At 42.0% G+C, this 27,178-nt stretch overlaps 1 protein-coding gene across 1 annotated transcript in view; it reads left to right on the forward strand.

The window, feature by feature from the left end:
• Nucleotides 1–527: 527 nt before the first annotated feature.
• The window catches only part of LOC122645696 (probable E3 ubiquitin-protein ligase LUL4), a 34,606-nt gene continuing 7,955 nt past the window's right edge, over nt 528–27,178 (forward strand). Inside the window, exon 1 of the mRNA XM_043839030.1 lies at nt 528–1,188. Coding sequence (XP_043694965.1) covers nt 623–1,188 — 566 coding nt within the window. The 5' untranslated portion in view covers nt 528–622. The remainder of the gene's footprint in view (nt 1,189–27,178) is intronic.

Consider the following 27,178-nt stretch of genomic DNA (forward strand, 5'->3'; position numbering starts at 1 on the left):
TAGTTACAGGATTCATGATTTTGATTCAAATACAGGATGCCTCAGAATGATTTCGGCATTGAAGTAAGGTTATTCTCCCCGTGAAATTAAACCACTTCCCCAAAAATTGACTGTGGAATTTGGCTCGCTCTTGTTATCGTGGACTTCCATTCTTGATTTCTGATTCAAGAACTCATCTTCCCCAAACCCTTAATGATTTGGGGAAGATGAGTGGTAGATTTTTTTTTTCTTTTTCAAGTAAGGTTATTTTGGTCATTTGACCCTATCAAGGGGGCAGAATGGTCCATAAATTTTCAAAAACTAGGATCCGTTATAACATAACGTCTCTGACTAATTGGAGGGACTACATTGATACTTAGTTTGGAAAGCAAGGGGGCACGTTGCATTAGTGAAAGTTCAGAGGTGCAACCGTACGTTTGACCATTTTCAGGGGGGCATTTGAAATTAACCCTTTTTGAAAAGTGAAGAATTTTTCCATAATTACGTCAAACCCTCTGGGGGTACGTGAAAAAAACCCTTCTTTAAAATATTCCCTTGGCCATTCCTCACTGAAAAATCTCGTATTATCGCTGTATCAGTTCTATCCTTTCTCGCCATTGAATCGATCGGCAAAGTCCAAAATATGGGCATCTCGTTCAGCAGTAGAAGAAGGAACAACGATCTCTATCACAGTCAATCTCGTTCTCAACTCATCTATTCTTCGCCCGTTACTTCTGAACTATCTGCTCCTCCCCCGTCTTCAAGCTATCTTTCACCTCCGCTTCAACCACCACCACCACCTCCGCCGCCGCCGCCTCCTCCACCGCCACCAAATTATTTCTTTGCGGCGAATGCACCATATCATCCTCCACCTCAAAATCCTTACCCTGCACCTCCTCCCCCTCCTTATTCATCCTGCTACCAGTATGCGGGTGGGTATAACACCTGTGGATTCGCTGGACCTATTATGGGTCAAGGTCGTTCCAATTACTACGCTAATCATGGTTATGAGGGTCCTCCTGTTATGAGGAATTCGTGGTTTCCTTCGCAACCTCCGCAGACTCCGCCTCCTTATGTTGACCATCAGAATGCTAAAAAGGTTAAGAACGATGTCAATATCCGTAAGGATACGATAAAACTTGAAGTCGATGAGACGAGCCAGGACTGCCATTTAGTTTCCTTTACTTTCGATGCTATGGTCGATGGCAGGTATGACGCTTTTATGGATTGTCGAATTGTTTGGTGTTTGTTGTGATGCTCATTTCTTTGTTACGGGTGGATTTGTATCATAGGTATGACTGATCTTGTTCTTTTTGTGTGATTCTCCCAATTTACTGTGAATGGTAATTCTTTGTGAGTTTTAAGTTTTAAGAATTGTTGATTGAGAAAAGTTGAGAAAACATTTTTCTTTAGATGACGATTTTGAGGGTTGAACTTCAAACTCTTTCCCCTCGATCCCAAAAAAAATTAAGCCAATAGATAGATAGTGTCTGGAATGAATTAACTGAAAAGGAGAAGTGGGGAAGATGTTGAAATGTGAGAAGTATGATGGTTGCATTTTATATTTGACCAAGTAATGTATGCGGAATATGCTGTTTAATATACAATTTATAAAAGGGGGAAGTTGCTGAAATGCTATGGCTTTTGGAGTATGTGTTCGATACTAAACTTTCAGTATCACAACCATACTTGTCGCAAATTCAAGACATAGAAAGGGCAACTTGCAGAGAGAAAACTTGACCAGAGTCTGCCACCACAAGGCGGGGAGGATTACTTAAAATTTTGGCAGAGTAAATGTTATCATCTTAAAGCAACTGTAAAACAATGGCTTTGGTTGAATCTCATGACCTGAAGTAGTTAGCAGGTTTCCATCGTTCTTTGGGTTTTCAGCATTTTGGTTTAGTTCTAACACAATACCAGCTAGTGGGCAGGTATCTTTGTTTACCTGGACAAAGATACCTTGTTCTGAGTGTTGTGGATCTTCGGAGTTTCTTAGTTTCCCCCCTCCCCCCTAATTCCTCTTTGTTTTGAACACCAACTATCTCAAAAACCAGAAAGTTTGCATTCTGAATTGATGCGTCATGTTTAAGGGGTCTGAACAATTGTCAACCGCCAAAGAACTCCTGGACAAGCTTTGCTTAGAATAATTGGGTTGATATTTTGTGAAGAGGGGGAGTTGTTTGAAAGGTGGTCAAGTGTGCCATTCTGGCTATAGAGGCAATTCCCTTTGTTGCATACTTTCACCATTTGTGGGAGCCCTGGGAAGATAAAATCCAGAAAGATTACTTTCTCTCACCATTATGGAAGCCTTGGGAGTGATAAAACGCAGATTTTTTTTTTATGGTGAGTAAAATGCCGAAACATTTTGATGATAACAGCTTCTAGTAGTGGTAATTTGCAATATTCTTGTCTTGTGGTTCCAGTAATGGGCTTTGGAGTTTTGTTGCTAATGTAAAAACTTCTTGTTTAATGCTTCAGATACAACTCATGAATGAGTTGGTTGTTGGAGACCCCATAGTTGCCCAGGCGTCGCCTAGGCCTCTTTAGGGTGTTAAGGCAATGCCTCACCCTCGCTGGATGTAGGTAAGGTGATCGCCTTGGCCACCTGGGTGTCACCTTGGACGGTTTGGTCCGCCTAGTTGGCTGGGTGGGTGCCTTATGCTATTTGTATTTTATTTTTTTGTTATATAATATAGTTTTCTTTTTCTTCTAACCTTTTTATTTAGCTGCATACAAAATTATAATGTATTAATGCTAGCGATACATGGAATCATTGAATCTTAAAACTTGCTATACTGTTGTATCTGGTTATATTTGTTATAGTTTATTGCTAATTTTCTGTTAGAATCAATTCTGATCCTATGTGACATTAAATATCATTGAAGTGAAATATCTTCTTTGTTCAATTTATATTAACTGCTGGTTTTTACAGCTAGTTTGTTGTGAATGATTGGTCAGTCTTACAATGGATGTTAATTTATATGAAAGTAAAGAGCATCCTAGTGCACAAGGCTCCCGCTACTGCAGGGTCTGAGAGGGGCAAATGTATGCAGCCTTAACTCCTGTTTCACAGGAGAGGCTGTTTCCAAGTTTTGAACCTGCAACCAACAGGTTGCAATAGTGCAACTTAACCGTTGTGCCAAGGCTCGCCCACTTGTCTACAATAACCAACATGTTGCAATAGTGCAACTCAACCAACATATTTTTATGTAGCTACTGGTTTTTGTTGCTGGTTTCTTTAATTGGCTGTTAATTTACCTATGATGATAATGATGTGTCTATACTAGATATATGGGATATGGGGGTGAGGACACTAGGGCGCCTGGGCGCCCCTCCACCACCATGGTTCGCCTTGGCGCCTTGACAACTATGTGGAGACCTGCAATAAATGGTGGTGAAAGAAACTCAAAGTAGCTAATATCTATGAATGGACAATGTAGAAATTTGATGTCAATTTGTTGTGTATTGTCCATTGAATATAGGTGTTATGTGTGTCTCGAATTCTTGTACCCGTTTCGAAGATTGACCCACTCTAACATTTTTTGGTGGTGACTCGAATGAGATATTTTCTGAGATCAGTGATGGGCTCCGGGCTTGGGATAAAGTATGATCCGACCCGATATGTGAAGTCAGGGCCAAGTACATGGTGTGAAAATTTTAAGGGTTGATCCAACTTGACCCAATTGACTGTCTGCAAGGCTGGATTGGGTTTTTCAGCCCTTTTTCTAGGCTAGGCTCTTATACACATTTTGAGGTACATTGCAAATTGTGCAAACATGACCAAACCGAACATGAAAAAAGTTAGGCTGGGCTATGGTTGAGCTTGACCCAAATGACCTAGTATAGGGTTGAGAAACTTCAACCATTGGGGTGGGCGGGTTGTTTTCAGAGTTTGAATTGTTTGCCTGCTACTTGGAGGATAAACATGACTCTGTTGGTGGAAACATATTTGAACATTGATTTCTTGTGGATTATGTATGTGGAGCTTCTAATAATTGCATAATTTCGGTCCGGCTAGATTCAATTACGGGTTTTAATAAAAGTAAAATGGCTACAAGTGGACTTTGAGAGTTCCTATGTGCTTTTGCTTGTTTATTTACTGTGAAAAGGTAAAATACTATGGTGTGGAAAGAAGGAAATTATGTTACTTTATATCATAATCATCGGAATTGTGTGGAAGAATCTTTTTTTCTTTTCTTGCTAATTATTTTAAGAACAATTTTGGTGCAACCCTAAATTTATAGAGGAGGCACCACCCACTGCCTTAGCTATCACTTAGGAGGTGTGGTGCACCCATGTCACTCTCCTTGTCAATTTCTAATAAGCTACCATGCTTTATGACACTTGTGGTTATTGATCAGTACCTTGATTTCTCATGTTTGGGAAGCCCTCAACAATCTCTTAACCATGGTACAAGAACATGCTGAGATCTCGGTAAAAACTCACTTTTTTGATTTGGCAAGACGAGTTGGAGGTCGAAACCCAGAAATACCCCAACTCGGTTGAAATCTCAGTTCAGTCAAGATCTCGGTTTGACCGAGATTCGACCCAAACCACTTTTTAAGAAGGCCATATCTCGACCGAGAGGCGAGATCTCGCCTCTAACTCGACCGAGAGCTGCAGAACCTTGCTTGTGAGCTACTGCTTCTTCATTTTTAACCTGGATTTCGACGTAGAACCTGTCGGAGTAATGTAGAACTAGAATGAAGATTCAACCAGTCCCAAACAGGATCTGAAATCAGGGAAAGGGGTACAGCTTGATGGGGTAAGATTGGGTTGGATTGGTGGATTAATGGGTAGGCTTAGGATAAAGAGAAGGTGAGGGAATAGGTCGGGAATAACAGGGAAGTCAAGGGCAAGGTACTAAAACTCGGGTCTTGGTACCAACTCGGCTCTTGGAAAAACCGAGACGAGTCGAGATCTCGCCGAGTTGGTGCATTTTTTTTTTTCCAACTCGAAGCCTCAACTTTGGGTCAACCCGAGATCTGGACCCGAGATCCAAGATCTCGTCGAGATATATCGAGTTCTGTCGAGTTAGGTGAGGTATTTAAGTGGTTGGTGGGTTAAAAAAATGGGTCGAAACCGAGATCCGAACCGAGATCCGAGATCTCGCCGAGATATTGCACTTTTGAGACTCGCAAGCAGTATCGTCTCGACTTTTCCAAAAACCGAGAAACTCGGCGATATCTTGCTAGTTCTTGAACTATGGTCAAGGGATTAGTCAAACAAATCTGGAGCAGGCTGTTCTTCTCTGATGATTTGAGTAACAGGGTGGAAAACAGGGTTTTAATGGGTTTTGGGAGAAATTCTGTAGCAGACAATCTGCTGGACAGAATGGGATGAAACAAGGATCGAGTGGAGGTCTTAGAGGAGGGAAGGTTTGCTGAAAAGATGGGAGGAAGGTGATGGTGGGATAGAGCAAGAAAGAGGGAGAATGGAATTAGAAGGTTAGTCCAAAAATAGAAGGTAATCTGAGAATGAAGGTCTGGGCAGCAGCAATGGAACTCGATGGAAGGGAAGAGACTTTTGAAAGCTTGAAGACTTGCAGGGATTGAAAATCAGCAACAAGAAAGAATCTCTTGTGCTTCCCACCGCAAGGAGTCAGCTTGGATCACACACCAGCTCCTCTCTCCAAGGATCGAACACCAAGGAACAACTTCATAGAAACAAAACTTGCATAAGAGCAAAGCTATTGTTTAGAATCAAAATCGTGGAGCTCTTAGGCCCCCCCTTGGGTTGTATTTATAATCCTTGAATGGAATTACATAACACTATCAACAACTAAGTTGTTGTGAAGACTTTCTATTTTCAAAAATAGAAGCTAACCACTAATTACAAAAATAGAAAGTACTAGCTTCAAATTATGAAAATAGAAACTAACTTAAGCAACTAAGTTTCTAAACTATAAAGACATCTTGACTGGTCAAAGGCCAGCTGGCTCCACTAAGGCCTGTGACATTGTTCACGTGAACAGTGTTTCCTGGTCCAAAACTGGCCCAATACTTGGGCTGGTTCAAGTCTGGCTCGATGGAGCAGCAGCCTTCTTCTTCCTTGAATACACCTTTGGTTCTGCATCAACTCTCCCCGGCTTGAAAACATTCATCTCCAACGAATGGGTGAAGGCCATATAACATTCGTACAAGTCTAGATCAAGCTTCTTGAAGTCATCGGCATGTATCCAAGTGCTATCATGACGTGGCCTACCCTTCCATTTGACGAGAAAGGCATGGTAGCCGGGGTCACGACGAGTGGTTTTTGTACATGTCGTCCAAAACTGCTTCAATGATGTCTTCTTTAGTTGGCGTAAGTTGGGGCAGGCGTAGCAATTGTTCAGTGTCACCATCATCAGTGTGGTGCCTCACATAAAGGTGTAAATTAGCCACGTTGAAGACATTGCTTATACTCATATCATTAGGCAACTTGAGTACATAAGCATTTGGGCGAACATGCTTCAACACCTTATATGGACCCATCTTCCTTGGATGGAGTTTACTGCTAACTCCTGATTGGAACCTTTCCGAATTGACACAGACCATCACCATGTCACCTGGCAGGAATTCCACGTAATGGCGATGACGACCAGCTGTAGCCTTGTAAACATCGTTGCTAAGAGCTATTCATCGCCGAACATCAGCACACACCTCTGTGATATGGCGCAGAAACTCATCAGCTTTAATGCTGATGCGAGCTTGTGGGGGCAATTGCACAAGATCTATAGGCTGCCGGGGTTGTGCGCCAAGGAATATCTCAAAAGGAGTGCGACCGGTAGTCCGATTCACGGAGCTGTTATAAGCAAACTCAGCTATGTCAAGTATGGATTGCCATGTCTTTTCATAATCCCGAACCAAGCACTTCAATAAGTTGCCCAAACTCCGTTTAACCACTTCAGTTTGTCCGTCAGTTTGTGGATGAAAAGATGAGGGGAACTGGAGCTTTGTGTTTGTTTGCAGCCACAAAGTTTTCCAGAAGTAACTCATAAATTTAACATCACGGTCAGACACAATGCTGCTGGGCAGGCCATGAATTCGCACCACTTCCTTGAAGAACAGCTTGGCAATTTGATAGGCATCAAAGATCTTGCAGCATGGCAAAAAGTGAGCCATTTTAGAGAAACGATCAACAACAACCATAATGGAATCATATCGTTCTCTAGTAGGAGGCAGTCCAAGGACAAAGTCCATGCTAATAATATCAATCCATGGTGCATGAGGGACAGGTAAGGGAGAGTATAAACCTGTATTTTGCTTCCCTCCTTTTGCAAGTTGACATACCCGGCACCGTTTGATCCCATGGTCAACATCTTTTGCTATGTGTGGCCAATAATAACGGTCCGTCACCTGAATAATGGTCTTATCCTTCCTAAAGTATCCTCCCAAACCTCCTCTATGTAGTTCCCTTACGATGTGATGTCGTAGGGAAGAGTTTGGAATGCATAGGCGCGTCCCCAAGAACAAGTAACCATCATGGACAGAATATTTAGGATGCTGTACACCCCGCTACAACGCATCATAGATCACACTAAAATCTGTATCGGCAGTATACTCTCCTCGTATTTGTTCAATACTAACTGCATAGGCAGAAAAGGTATTGAGGGTGAGGACCTTGCGGTACAATGCATCAGCCACTGTGTTCTCTTTACTAGCCTTGTATTTCAGCGCAAATACAAACTCCTGTAGGTAGGCTACCCACTTGGCATGCTTGTTGCTAATCGACTTTTGAGAGTGAAGATGTTTGAGTGCTTCATGGTCAGTGTAAAGAATAAATTCTTTACCGATAAGATAGTGGGGCCAATGACGTAACACTTGAACAACTGCATACAGCTCCAAGTCATAAGTCGAGTAGGGCTTCTTGGCATCATTTAATTTTTCGTTATAAAAAGCGATTGGGTGCCCTCCTTGCATTAATACACCATCTAATCCGACATGTGAGGCATTTGTAGCAACCTCAAATACTCGGTCAAAATCTGGTAGGCGTTAGACTGGTGCTTCACTCATCTTCTTCTTGATAAGGTGGAAGGCCTTTGTTGCCGCGTCTGTCCATTCAAATTTTCCCTTACTAACTTCATACATTCAGTAATAGGGGCCATTACAACACTGAAATTTCGAATAAATTCCTGTAGAATGAAGCCAAACCATGTAAACTTCGAACTTCAGTGAGTGTTTTAGGTACCGGCCAGTCCTTGATGCTTCTAACCTTCTCCGGATCAGCTTCCACCCCCTTGCCTGAAACAATAAAGCCAAGAAATACCACCTTGGGCAGCATGAAAGAACACTACTTGAGGTTCAAGTACTTCTCTTGACGAAGAACTCTCAAGACTTGTTTAAGATGGTCAATATGGTCATTTTGGTCTTTGCTGTACACCAAAATATCGTCAAAATAAACAACCAAAAATCGACCAATAAAAGGATGAAGTACCTGAGTCATAACTCGCATAAAAGTGCTAGTTGCATTCGTCAAACCAAAGGGCATGACTTTCCACTCATACAGCCTGTCCTTTGTTTTGAAGGTGGTCTTCCATTCATTGCCCAGGCGGTCACGAATCTGATGGTAACCGCTCCTAAGGTCCCAATTTAGAGAAGACCTTTGTTCCGGACAGCATGTCCAACATGTCGTCAAGCCGTGGAATGGGGAACCGGTACTTGACAGGTATTTTATTTATTGCCCTGCTGTCCACACACATCCGCCCTGATCCATCCTTCTTGGGAGTAAGCAAAGCTGGTACAGCACATGGGCTTAAAATCTCCACAATAAAACCCTTTTGAAGCAGCCCGATAACCTGCCGTTTGAGCTCATTATGCTCCGTAGGACTGAGGCGATAAGCTGGTAAATTTGGTAGCACCGAACCAGGTACCAAATCAATGGCATGTTGGATATCCCTCATTGGCGGTAGCTCATCTGGCAGCTCATCATGAACCAAATCAGAAAAATCAGATAGTAACTCTTTGATGGGTGGGGAAAGTGTTACCTCAAGCTGTGGAGTAACTTCCCTGGTAACAAGAGCTAATACCAGTCCCGTATCATGGCTGGTGTGTAAAAATTCCCTGTGAGGAACAGCCAGCAGCTCTTTGTGTGGTACAGCCAGCACCTTCTTCTCATCACCGGCGCTCTTTTGGTTGGTCCTCAAAGCTCTCCGTTGGCACAGCTCAGTGGGTACATTGATTGGATGGAAGATGGTGTGAGCTCCCTTGAACTGGAATAGACACTGATTTTTTCTCCCACCAACCATGACATCATTGTCATACATCCATGGTCTACCAAACAAAACATCAATGAGGCGCATAGGGATCACATCGTACCATATCTCTTCCTCATACCTATGAAGTTTCAGCGGTACAGAACAACGCTGATTTACTTCCAAGGTGTTACCGTTCAGCAAGGGTACTTTATAAGGTTGAGGATGCTTCTCCATCTTCAAGTTTGCCCTCTTCACAAAGGCATCCGAAGTGACATTGACGCAGCTGCCACTGTCAACTGTCAACTATCACCAGGGCATTTTTGTCACCTGACTTCATGCGGCTGTAAAAGATACAAGTGCACCGCCAATCTTCTCCTTTGGTTTCAGCTACTAATATACGGCTGACTACATGAATGCCATACGTACCTTCAGTGGTAGTGTCATCTTCGTCAAAATCAGCTCCACCATAATCAGCATCATCGAATGGGTATGGTAGTAGATTAGAATTGTCCTCCTCCGGTGCATTGTCAACTTCAGCAACAACGTTTACGTTTTGACGGAGTGGACAATACTTAGCATAATGTCCAGTTTCTTGACATTGGAAACATTGTGCCTGGTTGCCACTAGTCATAGGAGCCTCACCTTTGTCTTGTCGGGTAAAGGTTGTGGGTCGATTAGGGGCTGTTGTAGCAGGTTTATGTGCTGGAAAATTCTTCTTATTCTCCCCAGTCTGATCACCAAACCTCTTGTTATTGGAAGCCAATAACTCTTCAGCACATAGGGCCTTCTCAAAGCAGTCTCTAACATTCACCACATCAACAACGCCAATGGCCCTATTAATTTCCGGCTTGAGACCCAATCTGAATTGTGACAAGACTTGAATATCTCTTTCCCTAATCCCTGTATGAGAAGATAGAGAATCAAACTGCTCCATATACTCCGCAACTGTCCCTTGACGAAGAGAATTTAATTTGTCTTGGAGTTGTGCTCTAAAAGTGGGTGGCAAATACTTGTCCCGCAACTCTTCTTTCATCTCCTCCCATGTGGCAGGTGCTCTTCCACCATCTTCTATCTCATACTCACGAGTTCTCCACCACTCACGTGCAGCTCCAACTAGCTTTGTATGTGCAAGATTCATCTTTCGATCTTCTAACATTTCGTACCAATCAAAGTAGTCATCTAACGCTGCCAACCAGTCATAGAACACTTGGGCATGTTTTCCCGAGTAGTCCTTGAGTTCAAGCTTAACCTTTTGAGAATCACCAGTGTGCCTATGAAGTATGGTCTGATCACCAGTAAAATAACTCCATAGATGCTCTTCAAAGGTCGGCTGTAATGCTGGAACCCTTTGTGGGCATCTCCCTACATCCCTCCGGTTAGGAAAGTTGGCTGCAGAGTGAGCCAGCTGGACTGCTTCATCTAATGGAAGGTGGGTGGCATTATTAGGGGCAGCAACTCTCGCCTCCATTGCTGAGAGTCTCTCATACATCAGCTTCTGGCTCTCCGTGATCTGGTTACTCAGTTTGGTAAACATCTCCAGCATAGCTGCCATGGGATTAGGTAGACTAGAAGGTCCAGAATTATTGTTCCTTGCCATGGGCTCTGATACCAATTAATGTAGAACTGGAATGAGGATTCAACCAGTCCCAAACAGGATCTGAAATCAGGGAAAGGGATACAGCTAGATGGGGTAAGATTGGGTTGGATTGGTGGATTAATGGGTAGGCTTAGAATAAAGAGAAGGTGAGGGAATAGGTCGGGAATAACAGGGAAGTCAAGGGATTAGTCAAACAAATCTGGAGGAGGCTGTTCTTCTCTGCCGATTTGAGTAATAGGGTGGAAAACAGGGTTTTAATGGGTTTTGGGAGAAATTCTGTAGCAGACAATCTGCTGGACAGAATGGGATGAAACAAGGATCGAGTGGAGGTCTTAGAGGGGGAAGGTTTGCTGAAAAGATGGAAGGAAAGAAGGAGAATAGAATTAGAAGGTTAGTCCAAAAATAGAAGGTAATCTGAGAATGAAGGTCTGGCCAGTAGCAATGGAACTCGATGGAAGGGAAGAGACTTCTGAAAGCTTGAAGACTTGCAGGGATTAAAATCCAGCAACAAGAAAGAACCTCCTGGGTTTCCCACCGCAAGGAGTCAGCTTGGATCACACACCAGCTCCTCTCTCCAAGGATTGAACACCAAGGAACAGCTTCATGGAAGCAAAACTTCCGCAGAGCTATTGTTTAGAATCAAAATCGTGGAGCTGTTGTCCAGCAGCAATGGGTTGTATTTATAATCCTTGAATGAAATTACATAGCACTATCAACAACTAAGTTGATGTGAAGACTTTCTATTTTCAAAAATAGAAACTAACCACTAATTACAAAAATAGAAAGTACTAACTTCTAATTATGTCAATAGAAACTAAACTGAAAATAGAAACTAACTTAAGCAACTAATTTTCTAAAATATAAAGACATCTTGATTGGTCAAAGGCCAGCTGGCTCCACTAAGGCCTGTGACACTGTTCATATGAACAGTGTTTCCTGGTCCAAAACTGGCGCAATACTTGGGCTGGTTCAAGTCAGGCTCGATGGAGCAGTAGCCATCTTCTTCTTCTTCTTCTTCTTCCTTGAATACACCCTTGGTTTTGCATCACGAAGACATCATTCAGCTACAAAAGTGCAACTGCCTCTTCTATACCCTAGGATAGGGAACTTGGAATATGTTGATGACAACATTTATATGAGTTGTGTGGCAACCTATGTGCAATACTGCAACAGCAGTATGGCATGGGAAGATTTTGTGGCACGATAGGGAGATGAATACTTGATTTGGCAATATGGCATGGGATGATAGATGTAATATTTTAAGATTGATGTATTGTACACTTCTACATTTGTAATGTTTACTTAAGTTATTTTATATTAATTGTATGATTTGATGCTTTCAATTACTAATTTATGTGTAGAATAGGGCCTATTAGTGCGTCGTCGCCTACCAACCTAAGGTCCAAAGTGAAACTCCTATTTTGATTTTTTTTTGCAAAATTTGATAGTGCCATTGTGTTTAAATGGCCTAAAATAGGCTGAGTACCAAGTTTCAGCCCCAAAATAGGTCTAAAACCCACTGAAACCAGCCATTGAGTTAAAAAAAAAAAAAAAAAAAAAAATTTAGCCCAACTCGGTTTTTGGCCAGGGCGTAACTTGTACCGAAACCGGGTTCTTGAACCTTGGTCTTAATTGAAGGGTTCATGGAGGAGGAACATCTTGACGACTCAAGTCCTCTATTTGTTGATGCGTTCTTATGTACCCATAGGCTCTATTCTAGACTCTGACCCAGATGTTGCATGTAAAACATTGTAGTCATAGTTCAAGATCTCGCGATATATCGGTATCTCGGGCTGGTCGAGATATCCGAAATATCCAAAATTTACCGAAATTTCGCCGAAATATGTTATTTTTTCCGCCATATTTCGGCAGTCCATCTCAATGGTTTTTTGGCCATATTAAGGCCTGATACTTCATGTACACCCTTATTTAAGCTAAATAAACACATTTAAACCTTCATATTGCAAAAAAGTGAACTCAAAGTGGTGTTTTGGGTTTGCACCCTTGATTGACGGTATACGGTCGGACCCTGATGTATAAATAGTTAAATACATATTGTATAAGTACTCAAAGACATAATAACAAATTGAAACAAAGTAATGAATAAAAAATAAAGTCAAATGTGGCGTTTAGTTTAAACTTTAAACTAAAAAATTCATAAGTACATAAAGTCATTAGTTCAATACTCAATAGTCAATACACAAAGTCACAAGTTCACAACTCACAAGTTCACAACTCACAACTCACAAGACTGACAACTGTCATGAAACAAATCCTAATAATAATTGCTTTGCCTTCTTGGATCGACCCCACTCATGCTCTACTGGAGTTGACGTCCATTGTCCTCTGTCTGAAGGACATACGTGGACCAGGTATAGTTTCGGAGAAGAAACGAGTGTAGTCATCCACAATTGCCATGTGAATGGAGTCATCAACATATTTAAGGTAACCTATCCTAGGATATTGGTGACCAATCTGTGATTGTGAAGAACCACCATGACTACCCACTGATTCAGTATGATGTGATGTCGGTACTGGCAGCATGTATGGCTGGTGAGTTGGGTAGCTAGGGTATGAAAAGATGTCGTCCACAAAAGATGATCCAGTACGTCCCTAGGGCTGGTACTAGGACTGGGAGTCATAGTCCCCAACGAACTGCCCATATCCATATCCATATCCACCTTGAGGTTGTGATGCACTATAATCCGATGACGATGGAGTGGTATGTACGTCAAAAGATGGGGCAAGCCAATGCCTACTCGATCCTCCCTCCCTATCACCCATACTCAATACGCTAATAGAGCTAGATATCTCATTAATATCCATATAATCAACAACCTATGTTTGCCGACCGCTACGCTTCCTGGTGTATGATAAGGGGGTACGTGAGGGTGCGGGTGCGGGTGCGGCCTCACGTGCACCGTGGTCCGTATCTTGTGTGGCATGATCAAATTGTGTTTCTTCGGTGAATCGGATTGGCTCTATAGGCGCCGTCTGCTGGTCTACCACATAACACTCTTACATTCCATCAAATGCTTCACCCCCACCACCACTACCATCATCATCATCATCATCACTGCCACCATCATTACCATCACCATCACTTCCATCAGTTCCAGTCTGAGTCTGAGTCTGAGTCCTACCAGTACCACATTACCACCTGAGGACCTGGACCAGTCATCATCCTCATCAGCATTGCCACCTGTGGGCTGGAATGGTATGGGTGATGCTTCCCGTGCGTGTATCTGATCCTTGTCAGCCATATAGTCATCCACATCAGCACCCATCTCATAAGTTATCACGGGGTCTGGCCTACCTCCCTCCTGATCCAACACCGGCTCACCTCTATCCCTCACCCAATCCACAATAGGGTCCTCTTCATTTGAGTCAACCTGAAAGATGTTAGCAAGGTCAATAGTGCCCCTTTGTCCGTCATGTCCCATGCGTATGTGTTGTAGTTTCAGTCTCAAGTTGTAGTGCATATATACCATGTCAGATAGACGTTCAGAACCCAATCTATTGCGCCTCTTGGAGTGGATGAGCAAAAACGTACTCCAGTTCTTCTCACAGCCAGATGCGGAACATGTTTGGGCAAGGACCTTGATTGCTATTCTCCTTAAATTCTCAGCCGATTCCCCATACAACACCCACCATTCAACTGCATTACAAGTTTACAACAAAAAAAGACGTGTCAAAATTTTCGCAACTTTCAACTTTCAATACATATGTAATTTAAAAGAATAAGATATTGAATTGAGTACTAGCATCACCGCATGCTCTGCCTTGTACTGCAGCATTGGTTCCAAAACTCCCTAATGCATCCCTAAAAACCTTCATCTATACCCATGTGGAAAATTATTAATGACTCATTTACTAATTACTACTTACTAATTATATTCCAAATGAATTGTAAGACTCAAATCATTGTTGCATATAGATTGTAGTCTATCATCTGACTCCAACTTTTTTACTACTTGTTTCACAGCATCAATAAGTTGAGTATCCAACCCAAGCCTATTATTATATTGATACTTGGGGTTCAAGTAGTATGCTGAAAATTGATATATAAAAATGAGATATTGTAATTAGTAATATTACTAAGAAACTAAGATATAAATTAGTTACATAAACAAACTTACTCACCAGCCTTATGCAGTGGATGCATAAGTTGATTCTCCCAGCGAGCATTGATAATATCCAAAAAGTGCTTGCTACTACGAGGAGCCACATTGTAGATACTATCCTTCATCAAGTCCATGGCAGCATATAAGACTGGCATGGTGGGGCCCTTGAGAACGGAGTCCGCTATATGTAGAACTTTAACTACTGGCTCCAAAACTTTCACCACTTTGCTTAGCTTTGTCTAGAATTCCTCAAAGGAAATGGTTGCCTGTGCGTCCCTCCCACCTGTGGTATTGGAACCCTTCAATCCAAACCGCTCCTGAGAAGCAAACATAGATCTCAGCCCGACCTTCTTTGTCTCAAAGCTTTTTAGGGCAATGTAGTTTGTGGCGAATCTAGTGATGCCCGGCCTCACCAAGTCACCCCCACATTTTTCCCTCAATAGATTTAGTGCGAAGGAGTGGTTGTATACAAAGTTGGTGACTTGTCTTGCACTTTCCACCATAGTCTTCATCAACTTTAACTTGCCCATATCCTTCAGCATTAGATCAATGCAATTGGCCCCACAAGGGGTCCAGAAGAGCCAGTAGTTACTGTTATTCATCATCTTCTCATTGGCCTTCTTGAAGTTGCTTTTGTTATCCGTTACAATCTGGACAACGTTCTCTATTCTTACATCTTTTTCAACTACTTCCATCAACAATCTATAAATATATTTTGCATCCTTTATCTCTTTGGATGCATCCACAGATTTGAGGAAAACTGTCCTCCCATCACAATATACCATAAAATTGATGATAGACTTTCTTGTAGGCCCAATCCAACCATCTGCCATTATAGTCACCCCATATGTCTCCCACATATTCCTCATCTCCCCAATGTACTCATCAATCTCAGACTTCTGTTGAGGTAAATAAACATTCATTACCTCATATGGGGTGGGCCCCTTAAACCCGGGGCCAGCCTCTGCAATTGTATCAATCATGGTATCATAATGGGGGTCTTGTGTGGTGTTTGCTGAGATGGTATGGTAGGGGGTCTTGTGTGGTGTTTGCTGAGATGGTATGGTATAGCATCCACTTAGCTATTGACTCTTTCACTAACCCCTTCATATTCTTCCATGCTCCTTTGATTTTTGGTTGAGTGCTTCCCTTCTTCCTATGTAGTTTAGGATCTGATGCTAATGGTGGTACTGGTACCGATAGAGGTGTTGGAGCTGCCTTCATACTTTGTGATCTTTTAAAAGGATTCAACAACCCCCCAACTCTGGAACCTCCAGATGTGCCTGCTCCTCCACTACTCCCTACTCTCTATCTCTGTTGATCTTCTCGAAAACTAACTTTACTCCTCGAAACAGACCGTCGAAAGTCCCTAGCCTCTTGTGGTGTTTATATATCATCAGACACATAGATGGGGTCATCACTGTCATCATCATCAGAGTCATCACCATCATCATCATGGTATTCTCCTTCTCCTCCTCCCATTGAACTCCTCACTGCCTCCTCAAGTTGTTCCCTTACCCTTTGCTTTTCAGCCTTCCTCTTATTCTTTCCCCTCAAACTGTCACCAACTTCCCTAGCTACTTGAGTAGGGACCATGTGGCAACATACAACATCTTTAGATCCTCTAGTCAGATGTTGCTCAAGTCTACTGGACCCACCTCCTAAAAACTACATGTGACAATAGTTACATTGGGATTTTTTCTTATCCCCATCAATTGGAGTGCCATGTAACTATGCAATGTCAGCCCTAGGCTACTTGGCTGGTCTCTGCTCTCTTTGCTCCCTCTGCTCTCTCTGTTGACTACTTTCCCCTACCTTCTGCTTTCCTTTCACACGTTGTCTTTCACGATCCGTCATAATAATACTTTATACTTGTTTACTGCAATGTAAGTAAAATAAATGATTAAAAACTTAATATAGAAGTACTTCAATTGAGACTTTGAGAGTACTAAAACAATTATGTAGCTATTTAATATTTTCCCCCTAACCCTTATATTTTTTTCATAATCAAAAACAATTTTTTATAAATAATTTTCATATAAATATTGACCTAACACAACAAAACCCAAATGATTAAACATAATATATATCTAATGCACTTAAAAAACATGTAAAAATTTCTTTCATATTTTTTCATGATTTTTCAAACCAAAACCTAATATTTTTCCTTATTTATTTATTTATTTTTTTAAATTTTAAATTTTTTTCTTAATTTTTGAAAATAAAAATAATCATTTATGGGCAGAAAAATATTTTTGACACCGTGAAGCCGTAGATCGGCCATTGGTGTCTAATATATATTTAATTGATCCCCATCCAATTTATATTACCCCTAATTTATAACCATTTTTGTTGTAGGAAAATCAATTTTTTAAATCAGAAAATTAAAAAAATAAAATACATATGGAGAATTTTTTTTGACACCATGAGGTTGTAGATCGGCTTCCGGTGTCTAACATATATTAATATCATCACCATCCAACATGTATTCAACATACTATTTTAAAAAAAAAATTAGTTTTAGAGAAAAAAGAATTACCTTAAATAGTGAAAAATCCTTGGAGGATGTGCTTGGATGAGGCTCCGACATGTTTCCGGCGACAATCCGTCGAGAATGATGCCACACAACGCTTGAATGAGGCTTGGAAGAGTGGAAGCAACCAAAAAACTGAAGCAAGGAGAGTTCTCTGCAGGTAATTTCGACCGAGACTTGCGAGAATCTGTATTTAAAAGCTAAGTCATGTGATGTTAGAGATATAGGCCAGAATACCGTAGGGGTATTCTGGTCCTTTCCTCCTTTTTATTTTTCTTCTTATGTTATTTATTCTCTTTCCTTTGTTTATACTTATGTCGGGCATAAGTGTCTATGTAATTCTCTTTTATTAGTATAAGTACAGGGCTTTGGGAATCATATTGATTCACTTAAGCATTAAACCATTCTATTTCTCAACATGGCATCAGAGCAACGACACTTCTGATTTTTTTTCAAAACCCCTCCCTCCCATCGTGTTCTCTTCCCTTTCCCTTCTCTCTCGGTTTTTTTTTCTCCCCCTTCTCCTTGCTTCTTCTCCTTCTCTAAGGGCAGCACTGCAGAGGTGATCACACGATCTAGTTGCTGCCCCTTCCCACCTCTTTTATTCCTTTTTTTCATGACCTAAACCTTTTCTCTCGATGGCTGCTGGTTAGGGCTGTAAACGGATCGGATTCGGCTCGGATAGTGCAATATCCGCATCCGCATCCGCATCCGCATCCGATTAGCTATCGGACGGATTCGGATAGTGCTAAACGGATACGGACACGGATACGGATCGGATATTTTATCCGTTTACATGTAAATATAGCTTTTCGGATAGCTATAGCCTATCAATATCCGCATCCGTTTAGCTTTCGGACGGATTCGGATAGTGTTAAATGGATACGGACTCGGATACGGAAACAGATTTCGACTATTCATTTACACCCCTACTGCTGGTTCCATATTGCGCTAATTAGAGTTTCTTGTTTTTTTTGGGAAGATCAGTCCTCGATTTATTAGGCCTGCTTCTCCTTCTATTGGAGACCCTCTTGCGACATTGGACTGCTACTATCAAGATTACAACAGAAACTGAAGACCATCTCTCCCAATCGAGACCTACTTTCAGGTTTTTTTGAAGAAAAAAACCCTACATATTCTCGGTATTTGGATTGGACTGCTTGCGGCTCCTGCTTCTTTTGGATTTTTTTATTCTTCATCTAGGGCATTCTCTACAATATATTGGACAGCGTGGATAAGCCTTCTTTAACAAATTTTTTTTGGGATTTCCCTACCCCATCGATCTCTGTTTTTGGGTTTTCTTCCATAACCCTCACACACTCGATATTGGGGAGGGCTCCTATTTAGCTGCTGGACAGATCTTCTCTTCACTATGGGTGACTCCCCTGATATTTCGACTGCTACATCTGATCAGGTTAGCCATGACAAATCTGATTTCCGTGATCTCCACCCTAACCCTATAAAGTTAGATGGCAGCAATTATCTTCTATGGTCTCGATCAGCCTCTTTTGCTATTGCTGGACGTGGCCTCGCTGGTTATATTGATGGGACTATCCCTATGCCGACTGCCCCTGGTACTGCCAAGACTCGATGGCTAGCCAACAATGGTCTTCTTATGTCATATTTTGTTGGTTCTATGAATTCAGATCTAGCCTAGGGATATCTTCTACTTGATACTGCTTCTCAGATTTGGGCAGCATGTAAAGAGACATATGGGCAGTTTGGTAATGATGCTCAGGTGTATGAGCTTCGCATAAAGGTCCTTCATACTACTCGAGGGGACTTCACGGTGTCTAAATATTATGCCACTCTCCGCAGCCTCTGGCAGCAATTGGACCATTTTTCAGATTATCACCCTGATACAGCTACCAACATTGCTGCCTATAAGAAGCATATTGACAAGATTAGGGTGTATGACTTTTTGGCCGGGTTGAATGTTGAATATGACCAGATTCGTGTTCAAGTTGGGCCATTCTCCTTTTCCCACACTTGAACAATCCTATGCCCTGGTCTCTTCAGAAGAAAACTGCAGGGCTGCTATGTTACATCCTCCTATTTCCGACAGATCGGCTCTCCAGACTGCTGCCCCTATTGGGACTTTATTAGTTGGTAGTTCTCCTTCAGGTCCTATTACCTGTGACCACTGTCATAAGCCTTATCATACCAAGGACAGGCGTTGGAAGTTTCATGGGAAACCGGCTGACTTTGAAGCCAAGCGGGCTGCCAAGAAAAAGCCTAAAAGCAAGGCAAATCAATCTGAATCTATTGATACAGCCCCGGCTACAGACATTGGTCTATCCCAGGACGATTTACAGGCTTTCCTGCATATACTAAGGTCTTCCGCTCTTGCTGCCTCTACTACTTCCTGCCATGCCAATTCTTGACTCCTTCAGGTTCATATTTTGCCCGGCCAGGTATCCCTTTTGGTGGTCATTGTGTTTCTGTAGCTTCACATCCCTGGATCATTGATTCCGGGGCTACAGATCACATGACTGGAACTTTTAGCTTATTTTATTGATATTCTCCCGCTTTTGGGAAAGACAAGGTCAAGGTGGCTGATGGTTCCCTTTCTTCCATCTCTGGAAAAGGAATCATCAACTGTACCTCCAACCTCCCTTTGTCTTCTGTTTTACATATACCTAATTTTACTACTAACCTCCTTTCCATTAGTAGTATTACTCGTGATCTTAACTGCAAGGTAACCTTTTATCCTTCCCATTGTGTTTTTCTGGATCTGGCGTCTGGGATGACGATTGGATTGGGTAAAGTTCACGGTGGGCTGTATCTGCTTGATGATGGTCACCTTCCTTTACCGCTACCTTCTCCACTCCATCAGAACTCCTTGGTCTCTTCTGAACTTTACCAATGGCACTCTAGATTAGGTCACCCTCCATTAGGAATTTTGGCGCATTTATTTCCATCTTTGGTCACCAAATGTAATAAGGATAATTTTTTTTTGTGAGGCTTGTGTTCTGGCCAAACAGACACGTGCAACTTTTTCTTTATCTAATAAAAGGAGTTCTTCTTGTTTTCATTTGGTGCATTCGGATGTTTAGGGACCTAGTCGTAATACCTCTATCTCTGGCCATCGTTGGTTTGTCTCATTTATTGATTGTCATTCTCGAAATACTTGGATTTATCTTCTTCAGTCTAAAAACCAAGTTTTTTCTTGTTTTCAACATTTTCATAAAATGATCCAGACCCAATTCCAGACCACTCTTAAGGTTTTACGGAGTGATAATGGCACTGAATATAAGGAATCCCAATTTCAAAAGTACCTTGCTGATCATGGGATTATACATCAGACTAGTTGTGTTGATACCCCGGCCCAAAACGGTGTGGCCAAAAGAAAGAATCGCCACTTATTGGAAGTGGCAAGAGCATTAATGTTTGCTCGACATGTTCCATCCCAATATTGGGGTGATGCGGTTTTCACTGTCGCTTACCTTATTAATAGGTTACCTTCCCGGGTTCTGGATTCCCGTAGCCCATCTGACGTTTTACTTGGTGATTCCTCCTTTGTGGTACCTCCTAAAGTCTTTGGCTGTGTCTGTTATGCTAGGGATACTCATTCCCCTGGCAAACTTGAACCTTGTGGGTTACGGTGTATTTTTTTGGGTTATTCTCCAACCTAGAAAGGATACAAGTGTTACCACCCTCCTACCCGCCGTACTATGGTCAGTATGGATGTGGTTTTCCATGAAACCCTTTCATATTATTCCTCCCCACCTCTTCAGGGGGAGCGTTCTAGTGAAGATGTGGTTCATACTCTTGGGTTTCCCCTCCCCCCATCACCTATAGCCATCGAATAACACTCCCCGGCTACTGTCCAGCCTCCCGAGGCTGCTGTCCCTTCACTTAAGGGGAATCCAATACAGGGGGAGATCATGGAAACAGATGGTGGTAATGTTTCTATTCAGGGGGAGCTGACTCCAGTACAGAGGACCATTCGTAACTTTCAGAGGACCATTGACAATTCCACCATTCTCACTTATAACCGGAGATGTTCTAACAGAGGGCAGAATCAGACCACTGCAGCACCGATACCCATCCAGTTGCCGCCTCAGGATCCAGATCCTCCTCCTGGTGAGCCCTCCTCTTCTGATCTACCCATTCCTCATCGCAAAGGTACCAGGACTTGCACTTTACATCCTATTTCCCGTTTTGTGTCTTATAGTTCTCTTTCTCCCTCTTTTCGTACATTTGTTTCCTCCCTTGCTTCTGTTTCCATTCCTAAAAATTGGCAGGAAGCATCTACAGATGGGAAGTGGAAGGCAACAAAGTTGGAAGAAATGAGAGCATTGAACAAAAACAATACGTGGGATCTTGTAGTTCTTCCTCCAGGAAAAAGACCAGTGGGTTGTAAATGGATGTTTGTGGTCAAACAGGAGGCAGATGGTACAATGGATCGGTACAAGGCACGTCTGGTTGCTAAAGGCTTCACTCAGATGTATGGCATTGACTACCAGGAGACTTTCACACCGGTTGCAAAACTCAATACTGTACGGGTATTGGTATCCTGTGCAGTGAATCTTGGATGGGATCTTCAGCAGTTGGATGTGAAGAATGCCTTCCTCCATGGTGAACTAAAGGAAGAAGTATATATGGACATTCCTCCAGGTTTTTCAAGTCCTGCTACCAAGGGTAAGGTGTGTCAACTGAAGCGTGCACTCTATGGCTTGAAACAGTCACCTAGAGCTTGGTTCGGTAGATTTCACAAGGCTATGTTGTCCGTTGGCTACCAACAAAGCAATGCTGATCATACCTTGTTCATCAAACGTGTGGGTGCTAAGGTTACTCTCCTCATAGTCTACGTTTATGATATTGTAGTGACCGGTAATGATGGTGATGAGATCAACAGGTTGAAGCTATTCCTTGGCCGTGAAATTTGAAATTAAGGATTTGGGGACTCTGAAATATTTTCTCTGGATAGAGGTCGCTCGTTCTTCAGAGGGTATATTTCTGTCTCAAAGAAAGTATGTCCTTGTTCTACTATCTGAAACGGGGCTGCTAGGGTGTCATCCTTCGGCAACTCCCATAGAAGCTACGACAAGACTCAAGGAGATAGAAGGCTCACCTGTTGACAAAGGTTGTTATCAGGGGTTGGTGGGCAAACTTATCTACCTATCTCACACTCGGCCAGACATTGCCATTGCAGTGAGTATGGTCAGCCAGTTTATGCATGACCCTTATTCTTCTCATAGGGAGGTCATCCTTCGTGTCTTACGATACTTGAAGTCTGCTCCAGGACAAGGGATACTCTTATCTCCCAATGGTCATCTGAAGGTTGAAGCATACACTGATGCGGATTGGGCTGGTTCCAGTGATAGGAAGTCCATCTTTGGATATTGCTCTTTTGTTGGTGGGAACCTTGTCACCTGGTGTAGTAAAAAACAGAATGTGGTGGCCAGGTCCAGTGCTGAGGCTGAATTTCGTGCGATGGCTCATGGTATCTGTGAATTGTTGTGGCTTAAGGGGCTGTTGCAAGATACTGGAGTTGCTGTCCAACTTTCAATAATGTTATATTGTGACAATAAGGCTGCCATAAGCGTCGCTCATAATCCTGTCCAACATGACCGTACTAAGCATGTGGAGGTGGACAAACATTTCATCAAGGAGAAACTTGAAGTTGGACTTATCTGTGTGCCTTATGTGAAGTCTATTGATCAGCTGGCTGATGTGTTCACAAAGGGGCTGACTGGCAAAGTGTTTCATCCTTTTCTAGCCAAGTTGGACATGTGTGACATTTTTGCACCAACTTGAGGGGGAGTGTTAGAGATATAGGCCAGAATACCGTAGGGGTATTTTGGTCCTTTCCATCTTTTTATTTTTCTTCTTACGTTATTTATTCTCTTTCCTTTGTTTATACTTATGTCAGCTATATAGGGGCATAAGTGTCTATGTAATTCTCTTTTATTAGTATAAATACAGGGCTTAGGGAATCATATTGATTCACTTAAGCATTAAACCATTATATTTCTCAACAGGCTTTAAGTGGTTGTAGCAGATTTCGACGATATTTTGGTACATAACCAAAATATCTCCAAATCTTGCCGAAATATGTACTTTTTCCATTTTGCCTGGGCATTTCGTCTCGGATGGCTCGAGATTTCCGAAATATGCCAATATATCGACGATATTTCGCGAAATCTTGTACCATGATTGTAGTACTCGTGTTGATATGACATCACACAGATACAAGGATGGGATATGCATCCACAATCCACCCACAAGAGAAGATTAATCCTCTTCCTTGGACTCATTAGCCCCTCCACGCACACCCAATCCTTTTGCCCAAACCCATGTAACTAGATTCTTGATCACTCGGTGCTGTTTTCCCTTTTTTTTTTTAATTAAGAATTTTTGGACTTATCCTTTTCCCTTGTTCAATTTGACTTAGAGAATCAAGGTTGGTCGTGATGTATTTAAAACTTAGGTCATTACAGGTGAGGTATCTCACTTGGTGGCTTATTAGCTTGAAGGGTCATAAAGAGGTTTCCTTTTGAATACTAATTAATCCAAATAGATTTATGGTAGCCTTCCAATACTTAATTTGAGGAATATTAAACTTTTGTTCCCCTGCAAAGAAAGATTCTTTGTGTTGTTTTCTCTTTTATTATTTGTAAGTGAATGGTTTGGAGCTCACTGAGTGGGTTACTTCTATTTGTCTTGATGCCCCACAGGTCTTACTTAAGACTTTTTTCAACTGGCCAAACCACTACACTCAGCCACTAGGGTGCTTTTGGGCAAGGTTCGAGGTTTCAGTTTAGGACATGGTTTTGGTCAGGCTCAAAACTGAAATGTTTTGGTCGAAACCAAAATTTCAGGCCAAAACTTGGTATTTTTTTTGGGAATTTCGATGTTGGGTTTTGGGGGCCATATGGCCAAATTAGGTCATTAAACTTGTAGGACAGCCTATTTTAGGCCCTCTAAACATAGTGGAGCCCGTAGATTTTAAAAAATCACACCCAAAATGGTAGTTTGACTTTAGACCCTAGGTTGGTAGTCTATACACTGTATATATACACTGATATGATCTATTCCACACAATCTTTAGTATTAGAACTCATATAATTCAAGTAAAACAACTTAAATAAACATTAAGAACGAAAATACAATCAAATTATAAACCATTTCATAAATCATACATCAAACATTGTTTGTTACAAAGAGTCAAATATATATTAGAGTCAACAATACAAGCAACAAGTCACCCCTATGCCCATCCTAGAGTCCTAGACTCCTAGTATTGAAATGCGTGTCGGGCTGGATTAAATCTACTAGCAAGTTGCTGCTGCCGAACCAAGTTAGCTTCCGACTTATCACATAAGCTAACCATGTCATAGTATGGGGGAAGAATCACTCGAAGTCATCTACATAAGCAATATGAATGGAATCATCAACAAACTGGAGATTTCCTAACCTAGGGTATGGACCTCTGAACTGTGCAGAACTCGAGCGAGAGCCACTGCTTCTGGATGGTGCTTGTGGAATTGGAACTGGCATGTATGGTTTGGGGGCCAGGTACGAAAAGATATTGTCCACAAAACCTGACCCAGTGTGTGGTTGACCCTCATACTCAGAGGCAGAGGGTAATGATGATGAAGAGCTAACTTGCCCAGTTGCCCAAGCTGACCATACCCAGTGTAGTGACTATAGTCGAAACTGGTGCTCTCCGTGCCATATCCATATGACGGTGCACGTCACTTCCTGTTAACAAAACAGTTTTGAGAATAGTGCTTAAGTGAATCGATATGATTCCCTAAGCCCTTTATTTATATTAATAAAACCAGAATTACATGGACATATATGCCCTTACACAGCCGACATAATATGAAGTAGGGAAAAAGAAAGGAAAAAACACAAAAAGGAAAGGTCCAGAATACCCCTATGGTATTCTGGCCCATATATTCTAACACTCCCCCTCAAGTTGGTGCAAAATGTCACACATGCCCAACTTGGCTAGAAAAGGATGAAACACTTTGCCACTCAACCCCTTCGTGAACACATCAGCCAGCTGATCAGTAGACTTCACATAGGGAACACAGATTAGTCCAGCTTCAACTTTCTCCTTGATGAAATGTCTGTCCACCTCCACATGTTTAGTTCGGTCATGTTGGATAGGATTATGAGCGATGATAATGGCAGCCTTATTGTCACAATATAACAGCATTGGAAGTTGGACAGCAGCCCCAATGTCTTGCAACAGCTCCTTAAGCCACAATAATTCATAGATACCATGAGCCATCGCACGGAATTCTGCCTCAATACTTGATCTGGCCACCACATTCTGTTTTTTACTACGCCAGGTGACAAGGTTCCCACCTACAAAAGAGCAATATCCAGTGATGGATTTCCTATCACTTGAATCAGCCCAATCTGCATCAGTGTACGCTTCAACCTTCAGATGACCATTAGGAGATAAAAGTATTCCTTGTCCTAGAGCAGACTTCAAATATCTTAAAATGCGAAGGACTACTTCCATGTAAGAGGAATAAGGGTCATGCATAAATTGGCTGACCATACTAACTGCAATGGCAATGTCTGGTCGAGTGTGAGAGAGGTAGATAAGTTTTCCCACCAATCTCTGATAACGACCTTTGTCAACTGGTGGACCTTCTTTCTCCTTGAGTCTTATTGTAGCTTCAATGGGAGTGTCGGAGGGATGACACCCTAGCACCCTGTTTCAGATAGTAGATCCAGGACATACTTTCTTTGAGACAGAAATATGCCCTTTGAAGAATGAGCTACCTCTATCCCTAAAATGTATTTTAGAGTTCCCAGATACTTGATTTCAAACTCACGGCCAAGAAACAGCCTCAACTTTTTGATCTCATCACCGTCATTGCCGGTCACTACAATATCATCAACATAGACTATGAGGAGAGTTACCTAATCACCCACTCGTTTGATGAACAAGGTATGATTAGCATTGCTTTGCTGGTAGCCCACGGAAAGCATAGCCTTGTGCAATCTGCTGAACCAAGCTCTAGGTGACTGCTTCAAGCCATAGAGGGAGCGCTTCAGTTTACACACCTTACCCTTGGTAGCAGGACTTTAAAAACCTAGAGGAATGTCCATATATACTTCTTCCTTTAGTTCACCATGGAGGAAGGCATTCTTCACATCCAACTGTTGAAGGTCCCATCCAAGATTCACTGCACAGGATAGCAATACCCTTACAGTATTGAGTTTTGCTACTGGTGCGAAAGTCTCCTGGTAGTCAATGCCATATGTCTAAGTGAAGCCTTTAGCAACTAGACGTGCTTTGTACCGATCCACTGTACCATCTGCCTTCTGCTTGACCACAAACACCCATTTACAACCCACTGGTTTTTTCCTTGGAGGAAGAGCTACAAGATCCCACGTATTATTTTTGTTCAATGCTCTCATTTCTTCCAACATTGCTGCCTTCCACTTTCCATCTGTAGATGCTTCCTGCCAATTTTTAGGAATGGAAACAGAAGAAAGGGAGGAAACAAAGGTACGAAAAGACGGAGAAAAAGAACTATAAGAAACAAAACGTGAAATGGGATGTAAAGTGCAAGTTCGAGTACCTTTGCGATGAGCAATGGGTAGATCAAAAGAGGAAGGCTCACCAGGAGAAGGATCTGGATCCTGATTCGGCAACTGCATGGGTATCGGTGCTGCAGTGGACTGATTCTGCCCTTTGCTAGAACATCTCCGGTTATTAGTGCGAATGTTGGAAGCGTCACTGGCCTTCTGAAATCTACTAATGGTCCTTTGTACTAGAGTCAGCTCCCCCTGAA

This window comes from Telopea speciosissima, chromosome 1 (assembly GCF_018873765.1).
Source record: "Telopea speciosissima isolate NSW1024214 ecotype Mountain lineage chromosome 1, Tspe_v1, whole genome shotgun sequence".
Lineage (NCBI taxonomy): Eukaryota > Viridiplantae > Streptophyta > Magnoliopsida > Proteales > Proteaceae > Telopea > Telopea speciosissima.